This window comes from Epithele typhae, assembly GCF_022376455.1.
Source record: "Epithele typhae strain CBS 203.58 chromosome Unknown BXZ73scaffold_8, whole genome shotgun sequence".
Taxonomy (NCBI): domain Eukaryota; kingdom Fungi; phylum Basidiomycota; class Agaricomycetes; order Polyporales; family Epitheliaceae; genus Epithele; species Epithele typhae.
The window spans coordinates 231,398-250,354 of record NW_025954199.1 but is presented as its reverse complement, the minus strand read 5'-3'; the positions used below and the strand labels follow the sequence as shown (position 1 = coordinate 250,354).

The 18,957-nt window shown below is 58.8% G+C and overlaps 5 protein-coding genes and 1 non-coding gene across 6 annotated transcripts; 3 read left to right on the top strand and 3 right to left on the bottom strand.

The window, feature by feature from the left end:
- Positions 1-531: 531 nt before the first annotated feature.
- BXZ73DRAFT_98616 (fungal-specific transcription factor domain-containing protein) lies at positions 532-4,119 on the top strand (the record flags this gene model as incomplete). The annotated part of the gene is made up of 15 exons (XM_048027741.1): positions 532-665; positions 748-754; positions 804-842; positions 892-922; positions 986-1,013; positions 1,067-1,349; positions 1,403-1,414; positions 1,473-2,081; positions 2,144-2,153; positions 2,209-2,300; positions 2,350-2,464; positions 2,523-2,762; positions 2,818-3,023; positions 3,076-3,207; positions 3,274-4,119. The coding sequence occupies 15 exons, from the start codon at positions 532-534 to the stop codon at positions 4,117-4,119; spliced, it is 2,784 nt and encodes a 927-aa protein (XP_047880638.1).
- A 1,755-nt stretch (positions 4,120-5,874) lies between these two features.
- On the top strand, positions 5,875-9,967 carry BXZ73DRAFT_88507 (uncharacterized protein; the record flags this gene model as incomplete). Its single annotated transcript, XM_048024976.1, has 17 exons — positions 5,875-6,060; positions 6,409-6,476; positions 6,544-6,624; positions 6,869-7,047; positions 7,296-7,349; positions 7,380-7,561; positions 7,592-7,699; positions 7,768-7,783; positions 7,909-8,000; positions 8,052-8,093; positions 8,123-8,159; positions 8,226-8,417; positions 8,513-8,671; positions 8,725-8,771; positions 8,863-8,994; positions 9,066-9,347; positions 9,380-9,967. 17 exons carry the CDS (start codon positions 5,875-5,877, stop codon positions 9,965-9,967), a joined length of 2,445 nt encoding a protein of 814 aa, XP_047880637.1.
- Positions 9,968-11,215: 1,248 nt separating this feature from the next.
- On the top strand, positions 11,216-11,286 carry BXZ73DRAFT_t52. Its single transcript has one exon. It is a non-coding gene; the product is annotated as a tRNA-Gly (tRNA).
- A 200-nt stretch (positions 11,287-11,486) lies between these two features.
- Positions 11,487-14,343, bottom strand: BXZ73DRAFT_98614 (uncharacterized protein; the record flags this gene model as incomplete). Its single annotated transcript, XM_048027740.1, has 9 exons — positions 11,487-11,601; positions 11,654-11,856; positions 11,916-12,709; positions 12,768-12,928; positions 12,989-13,077; positions 13,132-13,198; positions 13,245-13,287; positions 13,348-13,378; positions 14,314-14,343. The coding sequence occupies 9 exons, from the start codon at positions 14,341-14,343 to the stop codon at positions 11,487-11,489; spliced, it is 1,533 nt and encodes a 510-aa protein (XP_047880636.1).
- A 246-nt stretch (positions 14,344-14,589) lies between these two features.
- On the bottom strand, positions 14,590-16,077 carry BXZ73DRAFT_42527 (uncharacterized protein; the record flags this gene model as incomplete). The annotated part of the gene is made up of 1 exon (XM_048018972.1): positions 14,590-16,077. One exon carries the CDS (start codon positions 16,075-16,077, stop codon positions 14,590-14,592), a length of 1,488 nt encoding a protein of 495 aa, XP_047880635.1.
- Positions 16,078-16,948: 871 nt separating this feature from the next.
- Positions 16,949-18,527, bottom strand: BXZ73DRAFT_42373 (methyltransferase; the record flags this gene model as incomplete). The annotated part of the gene is made up of 8 exons (XM_048018943.1): positions 16,949-17,313; positions 17,390-17,531; positions 17,596-17,775; positions 17,829-17,929; positions 17,989-18,022; positions 18,077-18,122; positions 18,179-18,229; positions 18,277-18,527. 8 exons carry the CDS (start codon positions 18,525-18,527, stop codon positions 16,949-16,951), a joined length of 1,170 nt encoding a protein of 389 aa, XP_047880634.1.
- Positions 18,528-18,957: the final 430 nt, after the last annotated feature.

Below are 18,957 nucleotides of genomic sequence, written 5' to 3'. Positions count from 1 at the left end.
GACGGTGATTGGTGCAAGCAGGGTGGATGACTGGATGTGCCTGTTCCCGACAGCGTTCTGGACTGGAGAGGCGGTGTGCCTTGTCGGCGGAGAGAGAGAGGAGGTCGCCCGATCGAGATCGCGGATGTGGGAAAAGGGCCCAGGTTCGCTAAGCGCGTTAATCAAACTCAAACCGACTGCGGGCGACGGAGTGGTGGGCGACGAAGATGGGCTGCTGCGGCGCAACACTGCCAGTGGGCGGACGGAACTGGCGCCGGAGGGCCCGGTACCGCGCGGGCGGGATCAGTGTCGGGAGGCCACATCCGAACGGGTTTCTGAGTATAATCTGGGCGACCGGGCCTTCGTATTAGCGTACACGGCTTATAACATCTCATCTCATCCCTCCTCGCTCATTTCGACCCCGCCGTTGGCTCCGATCGCCAACATACCGCCCGCCGGCCTCTGTCGTGAATCATTTATCCCGCCGGCGTCTACTTCCCCTTTTCCCCCCCGCTCGCTTCTCGCCACCCCTCCACTCCCGCCCTCCCTCTCATGCCCGCTGAGCCCTCCAAGGCCGCTGCCGCCGCCCGTCGTAGAAACAACCTCCGCAGAGATGCCGAGGACATCAAATACGACTCCAGTCACGCCCGCGAGATCGAGCTGAAGCGGAGCAGAGGCGAGATTTCGTGCGCTGAATGTCGCAGGTGCGATCATCGCGTCCCCGGTCTTCTTATCCCTCCTCATGGCCTTTGCGCGCTCTTCTTCCAGGCTCAAGGTACGCAGGGACGCCGTCCACGCTTCTTTCTTTCATAACTCGGCCCCAGATCCGTTGCGACAAGACCATCCCCTGCCAATCTTGCCAGGTGCGCATACAGCCACCCGTCTCCCATATCCTGGCTCATCATATTTTAGCGTCGAGGATGCGCGGCACTATGTCCGAATGGTCCGTGAAGCGCGCTTGGCGCAAATCCACGTCCCTTGTGTCTGAATGCTGACATCGTCGCAGGGAGTCTTGCAACGGGCCAGGGTACTCGGTGCGTTGCTTGTCTTCTTGCTGCACGCTCTCCCCATTCAAACGGGCCTTTAGTTTTGTGCTCGCTGCGACCGAGCATCTCCACCGTCGAATAGCCAAGATGAGTGCGCGTGTTCATCAACTCGAGGACGCCCTCGCAATTCTCCAAGCCAAGTCGTCCAATGAACCCCATCCCCTCCTATCCGACGGCACCTCCAAAAACCACAATCTGGACGATGATGATGGCATGGACATTCTAGACCGGCCCGGGTCAGGAGACGTCGTCTCAGCGTTTGGTATGTTGTCCGTGACCGACGGGGGCATCTCCCGGTTCTTTGGTCCCACAGGTGGAACGGAGGTATGTATATTTTAACAACCTCTTTGTACATGACTCACTCACCTGCTCTCCAGTACCTACTCTTCGTACGTTTCCCATCTCACTTCTTTGATCTAAACCTTACAGAGTCTCCCGATCGTTTAGTCTGATGTGGACGACCTCTCTTCACTAAGTAACGGCAGCGCCTCTCCGGAGTCAGCACGCGACTCGAATACTCCTCCGCTTCCCGGCGACATCATCCGTTTCTCCAACGCCTTCCCATTCACTCCCTTGGGCCCCGCTGCACAGACCTATGAGTTGATTGAAGGCCATCTTCCGCCCTACCAGCGGGCATGCGAACTCGCCGAGTCATACATCATGCATGCTTCCTGGCTCTTCCGGAGCGTTTCGAGGCGGCAAATCTTTGAGGAGCTAGTTCCCCGCTTTTACAAGCAGGCGGCTAATGACGACACCCCAATGACCGAGCCCAGCAGCCCTCACGACTTGGGCCTGTTCCTCCTTTGTCTTGCTATCGGCGCGCTGGTCGATCTGAAGCAGCAGGGATACAATTCGGAGGGGGAACACTTCTGCCAGCTCGCGCAGGCGGCCATGGCTCTCCAGCCGGTATTGGCGAACCCCTCCCTCACCACCATCCAGGCTCTCCATCTACATAGTATCTACGTCGCCATGGTGGGCAACGAGCCCGGGGGCGCGGACCACCATATGGAGTTCTCTTGGGCTTTGCTAACGCTCGCCGGTCAACTGGCTCACACGGTACGTGGTTACGCCTAATGTCCGCTGACGTATCCTCTGACCGGCCGAAAACCCCCGAACAGATTGGGCTGCGTAAGTTCACACTTCTATCCATCTATTCGGAACGCAATCTGACAATATCACAAAGATCGAGACGGCGCGCGATTTGGCTTCTCGCCAGAGATCCTTGAGCGGCGGCGGCTTACGTTCTGGGACCTCTTCGTTGGTGACGCATGGCAGGTCTGTCCTTTTTACGATCTTGTGTCTTATGTGTACTGATGCGTCTCAGAGCATGATGACGGGGCGCCCACCTGTTATCCAACGCGAGTACATTGACTGCAAGTTCCCTACCCCAGCGTTGTCGCCGGATAGCGAGGAGGGTGACGATGAACAGGACGCTCATTGTAAGTCGCCGGGAAGTCGTTTCATTGACAATACCGTTGACTCATGCCGATGCTGTAGTCGAGACATGGGGTTTCCGGTTCGCATTGCAGTGCGTTTCCGAGGTGACCTCAAAAGCTCTCGCTGCCGAAACCCCCTCGTACGAGACGATCTTGGAGCTCGACCGCAAAGTCCGAGAGTTCCCTATCCCTCCTGACGCTACCGCTATGCAAGAGGGTTTGGAGATTGCACCAGATGAGGAAGCCCCGCCAATACAAGAAAGCATGATCCGCTTCGTCCTTGCGCACTCGCGGGAAGTCAGTGAGTGACGCTTCCATCTTTTGCTTCTATCACGGTCGCTCAATCACCACCCCAGTTCTCTTGTACTTGCACCGCTGCTTCTTTGCTCAGGCTATCACCGATTGTCCGAGGAATCCGCTGCGCAGCCCATACGCGCACTCATTCCTGACCGCTTACCGGTCCTCGACGACAATTCTCAGGGTTATCCGAGAGCAGTTCAAGCTGTACCCAGCCATGTGCGCGCGGTTCTGGGTCATTTGGACGTTCGCGTTTTCGGCAGCGGTGAGTACATGTGCCCCGTTGTTAACGCCGCTCGGATCTAACCCGTTTGCAGGTCGTGTTTGCCACGATTGTCACCCGCGGCCCGCGCTCATCCATGGCAGAACAAGCACTGGTCCAAATGGATCAGGCATATGAACTGTTCCAGCAGGCGTCGAGGTACAATCGGAGGGCTGCAAAAGCTTTGGTGGGTCGAGTTACTGGGAATCATCCCGTTCCTGGCGATCATTGCTAACGTTCTGGCGCACTTTAGCCGATTCTTCTCAAGCTCCGGGAGAAGGCCCACAATGCCTTCGGAAACGCTCAGAACGATTCTTCTGGCACCTATGATGGTTCGCTCTGGAGCAGCCAGGAAGACGACGAGCTCGACATCTTCGCCGGGCGTACCTCGGTCATCGCGTCAAAGCGCCCTTCGCCTTCCCCCACCCAGATGCCTCAACCAATCCCCCGTCATCACACAGTGTCGATGCACTTATCGGAGCCGGGGGACGCACCGCCGATTATCACCCCTCCTACGACGCTACCTATCGCTCCTATCGCCGGAAGTAACGGTTCTATTCAGTTGCGGGAGGCGTGGCCAGCCCAAGCCCAGGCCCAAGCTGCTGTTGTCCACTCTCAGTCTGCCTCCCAGTATCCGTCTATACAGGGACAGTCCTCTCAGCCCCCATCGCATCAGCCGCACACGTACCGCCTCAGCTACTCGCATTCGCAGCCCGCACCCAGCTCGCACTCACACCAGCACCCTCATCAGCACCCGCACCCCCACGTACACCACTCGCTCTCGCTCTCGCCGGCCGAGTACCAGTGGGTACCGCAACACCAGCATGCCCCCGCGGAACCCGCGCAGGGGTACGCCACCGCTGCCCCCGGGCCCCACGTCTCGTCGGCGTACGGTACGCAATATCAGCCTCAGCAGCAGCAAGAGCTCTTGCAGCGCTATGCGGATACAACGCCATATTCGCACGGGCAACAGCAGGGTGCGGGCGCGCCACAAGAGTATGTTCCGCCGTCGGAGTTGGTCGGGCTGGGGCTCGCATCGAGGCATGGAAGGTTGGACGAGCGGTGGACGTCGTTCATGCACGAGAGCGGGTTTTTGTAAGCCTAATTGCCCATCCTGGTCCCGTGCCCTCCTCCCTTCCTCCTCCCTTCTCCCCATCTCCGCCAGGTCGATACGTGGCAGTGTCCACCTCTACAGCACGTACTATCTGGAACCCCTGGATCCATCTCCCTCATCTTGATTCTTGGCCCGCACATCGCGCAGCTCGCTCTCACCTGCCCTCAACCCGCACTATCCTTATATACTGCACATCTCCGCTCCTCTGTACTTTAATTCCCCTCCTTGCGACCCCCTGCCGCGACGCCACTCCCCTCACCCCCTCACACGCTCGACGCGCCGACCCTCGTGTTGTCGTCGCCGCTCGCTGTTTGCTTAGAAAAGTGCCCAGCCTATCGTCTCGACTATCTTCGGACTTTGCTTAGTTGTCCAACCCCTCGCGCTGCCCCGCTAGTAACCGCTTCCTCACCGCTCCGCAGTCCTCCCCGAACCCCGCCTCTCGTATCGTCGCCCGTCGTCGCTTTGTATCACCCTTACCGCACCCACAATCCTCGTTCTCTATGCAACTCCACCATCTATCTCTCTCGGGTGAATCTGATAATGTTCTTGTCTGTTGGCGTAGCACGCCCCGTTTGTTGTTGGCTTCGCTCTGGGACCCTGGCTTTGCTCGTTCCGTCTGTGATAATTGCTAGAGCGACGTGTACATATGTATCGTACGTACGAGTATAAGACCGTTGTGCGAGGCCCCTGCTGGCACGGCTGTCCATCGCCGACGTGGAGGTACATACGGTGCCTCGGCCTGGGCATCGCTGCCTTGTTCCCGGCTCCCAGTCTGTCGCCGCGATGCCCAGGCACCGCGACATGTCAAACCTGTGGTTCGCGCTGGGTGGGAGCTTGGTGTCGTACCAGTGGCTCTGCGAGAGTGCGCGATCGACAAGACAGGATAGCGATTGGCGCGCCTATATTCACTGCGGATTCATGTCCCGGTCCGCGCGCTGGGAAGGCGATCACGCTACAGGCCACGACCCTGACTTTGACGGTACCCCGCATACCGCGCTCGAGTCATGGACTCATGGTGCGGCCCGGGACGTTCTGCCAGGGCGAGCACAGACGAGCACGGACTCCGAGCAGCATCGGAGCGGCGTAGGGCAGAGATGTCGATAGGGCCCGGGAATTGGACCGTGGGTTCTGGGCTCCGGCGAACTCGGGGGAACCGCTGTGGGATCGGTCCCGAGTCCCGACTTGACGGGCGTATGGGGGCGCCGCGGAACCGCGGGCGCGTTGTGTGCAATTGCAAGTCGCCGCCGGGGTTCGCGCGGGGGCAAGGTGGGGCCGGTGGGGAATCGCACGTCCTGGAGGGAGAGGGACAAGTACTACTGCGTCCGAAAGAGTGACCCACAGTCACGACCGCACGATAGGGGATCGACGCTGAGGCCTCTTCCTGCCACGCGCGCGCCGATCCGTTGGCTATGGGGCGTGGTGCGGCTGGGTTGGAGCGAGCGTCAAGAGGCCTTCGGTCGGGATCGGTGTTTACGTACGGGAGAGTCCTGCGTTTTGCGCCGTGCGGATTTGGCTGTGGGTGCGGGAGGGTGCAGTGAGGTGCAGTGGCGATTCAACAGGCTCGCTTGGCCCTTGGTCCTGGGGTCTTGACCAGGGACGTTGGAGGGTGGGCCGGCGGCGGTGTTGTGGGATTGATGGTGATTCCCGTGGGGCGGGAGAAGAGGGGTTTGAACTTGGACGGCGCTGAGGGCCTGACAGTGGGCTCGCCGCACTTAGACCGAGAAGGTTGAACGCAATTACATGGCCGCCGCGACAGAGACTAGCCTGTGCATTGAGAGGCTGGAGTGGCCCCAATCGAGCTTGACATTCGTGGATATGGTGCTGTGCGCCCAAAGGGCCGGAGGAAACCAACGACTGGGGAGGTGGACGTTCTTAGGGCATAACCTTTCAAGAGCTGTCAACGTTCAACAGCAGTGGGGCTTGAATGTTCAACGTTGAATCAGCGCTCAGTGAGCGATGAGTCACAGGAGGGGCGCCACGGAAAGCCACGACTGCGAGCAGAGCGGTGAGCAAGCGGCGGGCTGCGTCAGCGACCATCGGCGGCTCGGAGTCGTAGTCGACCGCCGTAGAGCCGCCCACGCGTTTGCCCGGAGCCTGAGAGCCGCGCGCGCGATCGCGCGCGCTCGGCTGCCTCGTACTTCCTCATACTTACACGCTCGCCCCTCCTCCCCTCCCCTCTCCACCTTCCCCCGCTACTATCTTGCATGCCCTCCGCGCCCCCGCGCGCGCCCATTTGACCACCATGCCCTCCGACCCCGCCGGAACTCGCGCAAGATCAGCACCGACGATGAGATTGAGCTCAAGCGCGCTCGAGGGGAGATCTCCTGTGCCGAGTGCCGCAGGTACGCACCATCCGCACACTGGGCCACGCGCGGTCTTACCTTGCCTTCGAATTCCACGCCCCCTCAGGCTCAAGCTCAAATGTGACAAGAAGATTCCGTGTGGCTCATGTGTCCGCCGCGGTTGCACGTCCATATGTCCCAATGGTCCGTTCCTCCGTTATATCTCCCACTCTGGTCCCCTCGTCGCTCCTGCTCATACTGAATTCGATGCTGTGGTTGGCGGGGCGCATACAGGCAGTTTGTCGCCGGGCAGGGAACAAGGTTGTCTCTCGGTTTTTTGTCGCGCGCATACATGCACGTCCTCAAGTGACCCCCAAGATTCATCCTCGCCGATACTGATCAACTCCACCGCAAGATTTCCGAGATGAGCGAACGCATACGACAACTAGAAGACGCCTTGCCATTTTCCAGGCAGGCATCTCGCACGAACGACATCCCCTCCTCCGAGATGAGCTTCTTTCTGTCAAATTTGGAGCTGAAGTACGCCGCACCGTCGACGATGAACACACAAGAGACATGCTCGCAGCAAATATTGACGCGCTTGGGACGCTGAGCCTTGGGAACATGGAGAGTCCAAGTACTTCGGTCGATCGGCGGGCTCGGAGGTGCGTAGAGTCTAGCGCCCAGCGTACTTGCACCCACTAATCACTTACCAATTTCAGACAATGCTATCGGTGAGTCATACGTTCCATCGGACGAAAAGAACGCCGCGCTTATCCATGCCAGGCCACCAACATTGACGACGAAGGGGAGGCTGTTCCCAACCTTGACCCCGAACTGGCCAACATCGCCATCGCTTCCCTCTCACCATCATTGAAGACGGTATAGACGCACTCATCGAAAAACTGGAGGAACAGCTCCCCCCTCAGCCCCGTGCGTGGTCGCTGTGTGAGACTTACCTAGAACAACTCTCCTGGTGGTCCCGGCCCATCAAGCGAGATGAGCTCATTGACGACATTCTCGTTCCTATTTACCGGTGCAAGAACGACCCCACCAAAAATAGCTATTACCGCGAGGGTAGTAGGAGGATGATGGCCGAGGCCCTCATCTACTCGCCACTCTCTTCTTCGTACTCGCCGCGGGCTGTCTCGTCGATCTTACCCTCCTCCATGTAGCGCCGAGGCGGAAACGTACTACCGCCTGGGCCGCGCGGCGCTCTCCCTCCGCCCCATCTTCGAGTCCCAAGAGCTAGAGACGGTGCAGGCGCTGACCATCATGGGCGCGTACCATAGCATCTGCACGCCCGGTACTCGCTCGAGAGCGCCTGGAGGATTATATCTTTTGCCGCAAGATAGCACAAAGCGTAAGTGTTTCCCGCTGATGTGGTGATTTCTGGCCAACTGAGGTCCGAGCATCCTTTTTCAGGTTGGATTACGTCCGTATCCTTTCTTGGTCGCCTCGCCGTTTGTCTGATTGATCCGGTGATGTGTAGATCGTGACTCTGCGGCGTGGAAGCTCGAGAAGAAGCACGTCCAACGGAGGCGGAACCTATTCTGGGAGCTATCAGGCATGGACATGATGCATGTACGTCCTGATAACGGCTTTGACGCGCCGCCAGCCACTGAAGCACCCTAGTGCATGGCCCTCGGCCGCCCACCTGCGTTGTCTCAAATCTACGTCGACTGCAACTGCCAGAAATGGATGAGGTACCGACCCCTGGAGACGATAGCGGTCTGGAAGGCTGTTAGTATTTCTGGTTTCTTGACACTCATCATGCGTGCTCACTTGGAGATCTTTCACCCGGGACAGATTGGCCCTTCCGACATCAATTTATCCATGACATATATTTCAACGTAATGGACGGGATGCTCGCCGCGAAGGCGCCTTCATACGCGCAGGTGCTGGAGTTTGATCGGCAAATCAGGCAGACCACCCTCCCGAATGTGAGGCTTTACCTCAGGCCAGACGAAGCGAACTACAAGAACCCGTCGGTGGTTTGCGGTCATTCTTCTTGTCTCATTTCCGCAGCATCAGTACGTGCTTCTTCAACCTCATCGAGCTGTGAAAATCAAACATTTGCATGTGTCATGTTACAGCCATGATCCACATTCATCGGACGTTCTTTGCGCAAGCACTCCTCGATCATCCCACAAACCCTCTGGCAAGTCCATATGCGCCGTCCTTCCTCGCCGCCAATCGATGCGCTTCCATTCTGCTTCGGAGCTTCCTGCACCATTGGAACAGATGGTACTTATGTCCCTCCTTGCCTGTGCTTCTGATCTTACAACCACTCCTTCTCAGCCCAGAGCTTGCAGTCGATTCTGGAGCATGTGGACGCACGCGTTCTCAGCTGCTGTAAGTAATTTCTCTCAGTCGAATTACTGCCCTTATGGTTCAGTCAAGAGCATGGTTTCTTCATGAAAGGCTGCTGACCCGCCTAACCCAGGTCATCCTTGGTAGCACTGTCACACGGTCACCGAATGCAACAATGGCGCCGAGTGCACTCACTGATCTGGAACTTGCTGTGGACTTCTTTGAGCATGGTGCTCAGCACAGTCTTCGCGCTCGACAAGCACTTGTACGTCTTATCCGCACCCACGCCACGTTGAGAACAACCTGTTAACCACATGTTGCTTCTGTTGTAACCAGCCTATTCTGCAAAACCTTCGGCAACGTGCTCTGACCGCTTTCAACGAGTATCGGAACAGGCACCTATCACCGTCCCTCGATATTCAGTTGCACATTGGACCGGAAGACCAGTTCACGGACGAGCTCGCCATCTTCGGGGGTCAAACACGCGTCATGACCAACAAGCTTCTCTCTCGCCGCAGGCACAAGACACTCGCGAAGCCGCGTTCCGCATCCTCCGACCAGTCGACCCCTCCGTCTGGCACGACTCCGTCGACGACGTCGACCCCTGCACCACAGTCGGTCGGGTCACCGCAAAGCGCATCTACACCCAGCGACGACGGCACGAACCAGATGGACGAGCACATGGAGGCGTCCACCCCAGCCTCATGGAGTACCTCTCCCTCTTCCCCTCCACCGCCTCGATCTCGCTCGTCCAGAACCAGAACCAGAACCCAGGCGCGTCACCGGGCCACGCATATGGACACCGGCGTCCCGATCGACACACACGCCTCCCTCTTCGCCTCGCCGACGTCGCCCTTCAGCGCGGCCTCGCCCAAGCTCTCCCCTCACCGCCGAGCGCTGCGGCCTCGCAGCAGATGCAGGCGATGGACGCGCTCCGGTGGCTCGACACGCTCCCGCCCGGACCCGGGGGCATCCCCGACGTCAACGCCGCGTTCTTCAGCGGGGTCGCGGGCCCGCCGGGCATCGGCGTGCACCAGGCGGGGGGCGGGAACGGCCCGGCGTGCGTGCGGATGGACGCGGGCGCGTCGCAGGGCATCTTCGACGGCTCGATGGTCTCGGAAGGGCTCGCTGGGGACCAGTGGACGAGCTTGATGCGCGAGACGGGCTTCTTCCCGGTCGGGGACGCGCAGAGCTTCCGGGGCGACGGGTTCTCGGCGGACATGTTTCCGCAATACTAGAGAGGGTGCGCGCGGGTGGGCAGGTGGTTGACGAGCGCGATTGCATGATGGTGAGTGGAGGAACTCGCCGTGCTTGCATAAGATCTGTCAGAGTGTTGTATGCTGTATCTACTTCCCGTCCCTCGAGTGCTGCTTTCCGCATCTCCGCATCTACGTCGATTTACGATTTACGACTCAACGAGCTGCTTCCCTTGTGTCATAGTCTTGCTCTCCACATACCGTAGCTATTTATTCAGCACCTTCTGTGCTTAATTTCTATCATCCTCCCCTCTCAGCAGTCTTCAACAGAATACTTTACTCGTACTACACTCTCGCGATTCCCCTCACACGCACACGACGCATACTTGATGTAGCTCAGATCCACACAATGATACCGTAGGTTACGGGAGCGCCAGAGCGATGCCGTGCTACACCTAAGAGGAGAGGCCGAAGTCGTACTTCCAGTGCGCTCCGCCCCAGCCGCTGCCCCTCGTTCGCTCACAGTCGTTGCCCACATCCTCATCAGCGTTCCACGTTCGACTCGTCCTTCCGATGCACGCTGAGGACTCCAACTTCGTTTGGTGTGGCGTCGGGCCACGCACGCAGTCAGCGGCGCCGGAGCGCTCGGCACTCGGCACCATTGTCGACGAATGCAAATGCAAACCACCACCGGTCCGACGTACAGTCAGCGCAGGCACGTCCCGTGCATCACGAATCGCGATTCACGCGAGCGTGTCCTCCTGGCAGCCTTCAGGCCTTTAGGTACCGCGAAGCCGCGCGCGAACGACCTCCCCAGTCGTGCGGGGTGGATACTTACGTGTCGGATGTCGATGGGCTGGCTCGACCTCTCGAGATAGATGCGGGCTGGTCGTCATGAAAGAGCCGAAAGGACTGGCGAGCGGACGGCTCGAGGGCACGGTCGGCATAGGTTGAGCTACCGGCACTGCACCGCCTTGAGCGAGCCTATATGGACCTACGCCCATCGAGGCTTGAGCCCGACATGGTCGCATCGCGACGGGAGCAAGGGACCGAGGCGATCGGGATCTTGAGTCAAGGTCGGTGCAGCGCGAGCCGCGGCATGCACACGCGAGCGGGTGCGCGAAACACGGACGGGAAGGGCGGTGAGGTCATGGTGATTTGCCTTGCGCATTTGGACCACCGTCGCTTCTCGCACATTGCGGTATCGATTGGGATGCTTTAAATCACAGCAGTTCGAAAGAGGACTAGCTCTACTTTTGCTAAGGAAAGTAGAGTGCAATCAATTACTAGGCATTAATGGGGTAGTGGTAACCTGGGTCGTTGCCATCGACCCGCCGGGGGTTCGATTCCCCCTTAATGCATTGAGTTTGATGATAGACATACCTTTTGTCGAGGTCTGGCGCGTCGCGAAGACGCTTACAGAAGTAGGGGCTCAGTCACGCATCCATGCCCTCCTGGCGGTCCCAGTAACGGTAGTAATGATAATTGCCGCGCGAATCTTTGTAGCTTTATACTCTGGAACTTTTTATGGCAACATTATACCCAGCAATGACGGCTGCAACTACATCGGGAGGTTCAGGGTCAAGGGACCTACGTTGACGGTATTCTCCAAGGGATGAGGATACATCTTCTTTTCCACCGTCATCATTGCTGTGTCCGGGCTAGTCGCATCATGTCTACAAGAATTGGTTAATGCACACAAGCAGAGACAACGATTCACGAACTCACCTGGTCCTCCAGTGCCGGAGTGCACCATTACATCCTGTCCAATCACACATGAAGCACGCCCAAACGATACTTCCCGACAACAAAATCTCCTCAGAGATCCGGGCTGCCTCGGCGTCGCGGACAGCGTCCATGTGCCTCTCGGGAACGAGCTCCCATAGGGGCATGCGGCCGCTCGATTCGTGGAAGTCCCTGATGTGCCACACCTTGGACACACCCAGCTCAGTGTCGCGTTCAATTTCCGGAAATGAGCGCGGGAACTCACCGCCGCCTCCCAGCCAAAGATCCTAATATCGCGTGGCTCCGCGGCCGCGTGCCCCGTCCTGCACCGCGCTGGCGTGCACGTCCTACACACTAGCCTCGCTGCGGACTCGCGCAGCTGCTCGAACGTCGCCTCCGCCGGATTCAGCCCCATCGCGCTCACGAGCGCGGAGACGCGCTTGAGATCGAAGAGCGGCACGCGCGATGGCTCGAAACTTGCTACCTCCCGCGACGGCTTGGACGTCGGCTCCCGCCGCGAGCGCACCTCCTCGGGCTGGCCGCGGTCCCGCGCGAGCGCGAGCGCGACGTACACGTCGTGCTGCTTGCTGATGGTCCTCTTCTCCCGGCACGGGTGCAGGATCGCCGCGCGCGCGCCAAAGACCAAGCACCTGCAGTTCCTGCACCGGAAGACGCCCGCGACGGCGAGGTCGAGCACGTCGGTGCGCGACGACTTGGTGGGGAGGCCGACGCCCGCGAGCTTGAAGATCTCGATGACGCTGTCGCGGAGAGCGGCCTTGCGCTCGGCCCACCACGCGCTCTCGACGTTGCCCATCTCGGCGACGAAGTGGGCGATGGTGACGGGTTTGTCCTCAGGGCGTAGCACGAGCGCCCTGATGGGCTCCGCCAGGGCGAAGTGGATGAAGCGGAGGCGGTAGTCCTGCTCTGGGGTGCGTGGGTACTTGGGGAGGTAGTACCGGTCGATGGCGCTCTCGAGGATGGGTAAACGCTCGGCGCACAGTCTCCTGTTGAGGTGATCGGTGAACACGGGTTTGAGGACCTTCAATGCTTCCTGCAATTCTGTTGCGGGGCGCAACAACATGGAAAGAAACCGGGAGGACATCGTGAGAGGGCGCACCATGAGCGACCTGGAAAGAAAAGAAAAGATCGTAGGAAGCCTTACCTTCCGTGATGAGTAGTGTGGCCATAGTAGGGAGATTGATGAGCCCGTCAACTTCACGTTTGCTCATCTTCTCGAGCTCCGGCGCACGCCCCGTCTCTTTGAGGCGCTCCAGGATCCTGGATAACAATGGGTGGCTTTTCAGATCCCGCGGCATTCTATGCAGCCGCCAGACTCACTCGTTGAACCGAGCAACACGTTTGTCCGCCGAAATATTGTCACGGGCACGCACTTCTTGTCCGTTCCAATCGCGGTATGGTTCGATGCGCTGAAGATAGCCGGTGAGCCAGCGTTCATTTGCCAGTACCTCTATTCCACATACCTTCCGGAGATCTTTCAGCCGAGACTTCTGTGCTGCAAAGAGCGCCTCCCACAGTCGCTCCCGGGGCCTTGCGCGCCCTTGAGCGGCTTGAGTGTGTCCAGGAAGTCGTTCACCTGGCATTTGTGATATCTCCAGCCGGAGCGATAGCCATCTTGTCTGCGTAAGAGGAAGGTGAGAACGTAATTGCATTTCTGCTGCGCGCGATGCGCCACTTACCCCGGTTTTCCGCGAACGTCGACAACAACTTCTTCGAATAAACACGAGAGGTCACATGGACGAGTCATTCCAGACGTCAGGTAGATCAGCTTCACTACTTCCATATACCCGTACGATCTGAGAAGAGTTGGTCAGCGACTGCAAAACGCAGCTGTATTCCCGCTGCACATACTCGGTAAATGTGCACGCTTTACAGCAGCGCTTGAACCACGGCCAGATGATCGAGTCAGCGCGGCTGCCGCATACCTGTGTTTGAAAGAGTTCAGAGGCAACGAAACAAGGGAAGGGGTAGGGTGTTGATACATACGTGGCAGCAGGGAACGAACGAGAAATGACACCATGCTGTCTCACTCATCCCCTCCGGACGAGGCGGGAGCGGCGGATCCGCGGCCTTGATAGATGCTAGCCATGCGCGCTCCATCCTGCGTGTAAGGAAGTACGCCCGGAAAGTCTTGCTGACTCGAACTAGGCTACACAGATCCCGCGGATGTGCATTTGACAGTATCTGATCCGGGTGGTTGGCGAGGGTCGAAGGTGGCAAACAATCGAAATTGAACGTACGATCTCCAGTACCTCCACCGGCAACTCCATGATCCCTTTCACGACCAAGCGACGAGACCGAGCGAATGGCTTCGTAGTTGTGTCCACGACCATGCCCGGTTCGGAGTCTGAGGAGATTGTGATTGTGGATGCACTGTCATCTCTGGCGTCATCGTTGGCGAGACGGGGTTTCTTGTGCGGCGCCCGGCGAGGTTTTCTCAGCATAGCTGGCAAGAACGCAGAGGGGAAGGTGCAAGGGAGGGCAGAGATGGTGGTGGAGAGGAAGAGGGTGTGTTGAGACAGGAGTGGTCGGACCTCCGTTTGTCAAACAGTCCTGATTAGGGGGACAATAGGGAACGCGCATGAAGACCTGCACAATCGAAGCCGCATGCATATCTCGGCAATATGACAGTGCGGTGCACGTACCTCTGCGTGGTTGTCCAGATCTTCGGGCATCGTGCCCGCATACAGCTGGGTGAGCGCGCCCTGTTTTACCGGGCGCAGAGCGAAGACTCGTGATCTCGCCCTCCAACAAACGCACCTGCACGCGTCAGAATGACAGAGTACATTGATCATGTAATTTCGTTACTTCAGAGACACTGAAATTGTGTACAAGAGACGTGCAAGCCAACAAGGAGTGTGCATGGTGGACAATGAGCCACGATCAACAGAAAGCCGATCCACAAGAGTCGAGACTACTCATCAAAACAACTCCTCCCGAGGCCCGTCGCGACCTCCCATCCTCTCCGAGAACTGCGAGCTGAACCCAACCCAGCGGCCCCCCGTCCAGGACCCACGAGCGCTGGACATTTCGGGCCAATCCGAGTCCCCAGAGCCCAGGTCCGAGTCCGCGTCAGACTCGAAGCCCATCGGCGAGCTCGTCCGGCTGTGCACTTCCGTCCACGCGTTGTGCATCTCGAGGTCGGACACTGGCGGCGCAGCGGCTGCATGCGGACCGGACCACGACGGCGCGGGGAACGACGCGGAGAAGTCGAGCGTCGGGAGCACGAACGAGGTCGCGGGGTCGACCTGCTCGGACGACGCGCTCCAGCTCGCGTTCAGCCCGGAGAGGCCGGAGAGCGAGAGGTGCGCATCGAGCTCGGCGTCCGAGTCGAGCGTGGAGAGCGCGTCGAGTGCGGCCTCGACTTCCGCGGCTTCCGCATGGACGTCGTCGGGCCACACCTCGTCGAGAACGCACCACCCCTGGCCCGCTTCGCCGATGATGCCGCGTACTTTGCTGGCGGTCCAACCATCGAAGCGAACCTCCAGGATGGTGGCGAGTCCACTTGGGTCGCCGCGCGCCTCGCAGTGTACGTTCGGATCATCGAAAACTTGTGCGGTGTCCAGACGTGCAAATATGGTGTTGACCCGTAGTGCATGCGTCCCATGCGACTGGTGCATCGAGGCAACAACTCCAAGCGGAAGCAGGGGGTGTGCGATGGACGCCGACGGGTTGGCCGGGAGGGGGAGACGCGACGTCGGAGTGGGCGCCAGAGGGATGAGGAGGTACGTAGTGACCTCAGGGGTCTTCACTGGGGGGAAGTAGTGCTCGAGTTCGGCCTCCTTGTCCTCGACAGCGCTCTCGGCGGGAGTGGGGACGACGGTGATTCGAATGGGGCGGGAAGGAGCCTTCGCCTTCTCCACGGCCTTCGCTGCCTGTCTTGCCTTGCACTTCTCGATCCGCATGCGCTCCCGCTCCTCCTCGATACGGACGTCCCAGTCCGCCTCGGTGAACGCGCGGGCGTACACCGGCACGTTCTCGATGAGGTGTTGGAAGATCGGGCGGCCCGACGAGAAGTTGCGAGCGGTACCGAGACCAACCTGTGTCATGTTACGGGGCACGGCCGGCGCACGAGGGAGGAAGGGCGTTGCGAGGGGGCGGGAGAGGACGTGGCGCGCGGGGCCCGAGAGCCGCTGCTGGATGGACGGCATGCGCGTCGCATTGTGGAATGCGCGAGGCGCAGTGCCTGCCGGGATGGGTGCGCGAAGAGTGCCCGGAGTGGTGAGGTGCGCAAAGAAGCGCGAGGCGATGGCGCGCGCGTACTTGAAAGTCGCCTGAGTTGTCGATGGGGGTGCGGCCCTTGGGGCAAAAGCAGGAATGTGTATGGAGCGTGAGCTCCCACCCCCAGGAGGGAAGAGGTGGGCCTGCGTGCCCTTGAGGGCGCGCAAGCCGTGGGATGCGAGCTGCATCGTTGAACGCTGAGAGAGACGTTCAAGACGCAGATATGGGGCAGTTGGTGGTAGCGGTTCAAGTTGCTGAGGGAGGCCATGACGTTCCGTATGGATAGGCTTTGCGGAGCGAGACCGAGTCACGGCTGGAGAGCCACGCGTGACGGCCAGTCGGGCTGCGTGGCCCCCGGCTGGGAAGCCGTCGTCACGGTGGCGACGCGCCCGAGCACCATGTGTGACGTCACAGCTCGTCTTGGAGCTCGGATCCACTGGCTACACGGAAATAAGTTATTGAGCCGTGCACAATATTCGTCGTCAATGCTGATAATTGGCGTGTTATAATAACTGTTCCAGTCTCAGCTTGAGCATAAATCTCAACCTGTGCGACATACAATATTTGGTAGAGTCCCCACATACCACCAAAAACGCCACTGGGATCATCATTTCTTCCAGGTACCTAACAAGCCGCATAGACTTGGATGCCCGCAACAAAACAGCGGGTGCACAAGGAGAAATATTAGGACTGGGCTTGAATGACGTGCGAGTTCGGAGGGTTCTGTCATATGTGATGCGCTCGACATTACTAGCTGTTGAACCAACCGGCCACGGCTTACTTACTAGGATTGAGTGAGACAGAGTTGATGTCAAGTACGTAGGCGGACGAACTGATAGTATGATATTAAATAGGGAGCGCTGAGGATGTTGGCACACATATGTTATGAATTGTGTTTCAAGCGTGTCGGACTGGCTGACCGTAATTTGTGTCACCTGTCTGCTATGTTGTGTCAATTAGTGCCCCGAAAGTAAGTTGCATCGTTGCCTCCCATTGATCGCAATAGGCGGGGGGCTGATACACTGACTATATGCCCACCGATTACTTACTTTTCCAACATTACAGCTTGCGGAACTTCCCCTGCATCCACACTCGATACATCTTGAGCTGTCTCTTCCTGTTTACAATGAGCCGCCGGTCCACGCCCAACTGCTCGATGGCGAAAAGCGGATGTGTGCCCTCCTTTGGCGCTGGTGATCCAGCAAGGACAGGGTGGATTGCTCCTGCTTTGGGCGAAGACCTTTGCGGTGGTGGAGTCGACGAGATATCGACCTCGGCAACGATGGGCGTGTTCGCACCAGAGTCGGAAGGGGTGGCCGCGGATAACTCGACGGGCTCGTCGGTCTCGTCGATGATCTGAATGGCGCCGTGTTCCCGCGAGGCTGCGGGGGCGGGCTTGCCGGTGAACAGGAGTGCAAGTTCGTCTGCGGCGAAGATGGAGCCGTGTCAGCCACGCCGCAAGGACTCGGAAATGCGACCAAAGGGCCGAAAAGGCCGTACCGAGTTCGAAGAAGTATACCCGGGTTTTGTCGCCCCTGATGTAGAAGTTGTCGTCGAGTAGACGACCGCCCTTGAAGCGCAACTGCGTGAGGTCGTATCGGCCGTAATCCCGAAAAAGCACAAGACCGCCTGGCTTGAGGAGCTAGATGGTCAGGGCATCTCAGATGCCTGGTTATATTCTGTGCGGATGATTGGAAGGTGCGCACTTTATGAACGTTGGCGACGGCGTTCGCCCACTCTTCCGGATGGAGGGCACTCATAACGAAAATGAGAACAATGATATCGAGGCTGCCGGGCTCAAGGCCTGGAGGTAGGCTGGGCGACGAAAGATCCCACACGGCGGCCTCAATAGTGCCCAGAGGGGGTTGGAGATATAGGGGGTTATTCTGCCAGACACGGCCGTTAGTCGCTGTAGCTGTTATATGACATGCATTCTAACCTGGACCAACTTGACTGCATGAGAAGAATAATCGTAGGCTCGGAGGCTGAGAAGCGGGTTTTGATTCGCTGATAGCAGGGGAAAGACTGCGTTCCCCGCTCCTGGTATGTTGCAAGTGAAGTTAGCTCCGGAGCAAATCGTCAAGGTTGTCCGTACGCACCACAGCCGATCTCTGCGACGGTCAGGGCGCCGGCCTGCAGGCTGTCAGCGATGTGATCTGCCGGTTGATATGGTGGAAGCTCACGCACGTCAGGATCAGCAGCTCGTTTGAGATCGGGAAACTCAAGATGAAGCCTGCGTGCTGATATCAGTCAGAATGCCGTGTGCAGATATGTGGATAGTTTACGCACCATTTGCGATTCCGGAAAAAGTTGCTCGCGTTCATCTTGTAGAAGTTGTCCCTGGTAAAAAATGAGGAACTTTCCATAGCTGGGGCGGTGATGCATACCAATGTTTGGCCGGTTTCTCGTTGTACTTTGCTTTGTCGCTCTCGGGAACTGGCGAGCTCTTCTGTTTGCTTAGTGCCGCCAAGATCACATCATCCTGATCATCTGGAGGTGGAACGTGGTCCCACGCATTTTGGCTCCAGACGTCGACATTATCGGTGAGGAAACGCGAGCCGAAGGGCGGTTTCTCCGCCGAGACATCGTGCACTGACGAGGCGGTCTTCTGGATGCGAGCAGGCTGGTCGGCGGCCATGGTTGCGGTCGTGAGGGTCGGGTGTGGCATGTTCGAGCTTGAAGATCATGTCGAGGCCCGCGGGCCGGCGAAGGCAATGCCTGGGAAGGGATCCAAAAACAGGCAGGCGGCGAGGCGGACGACTGATTGGCCGCTGCGCTCTCGACCTCGCCGCCAACTCGCCCCGGTCGATGCGGCCGTTCCTGTACTCTATCTCTCTCTAAATCACTTCCATGTCCTCCGTCGCCGCACTCCCTGCACTTCCTCCTGGCGACGAGGATCTTGCGCAGCTCTACCACCAGGTCCTCGCTGGCTTTTCCGAGGAATCCCCCAACACCAACTCGGACCAGCCTGGCTACCACGCCCACCCGCCCCCATTGCCGCCGCCGCCGCCGCCGGATCGCGACATGGACCACATCTACAGTCAATACCAGGACGGCGAAGGAAAAGG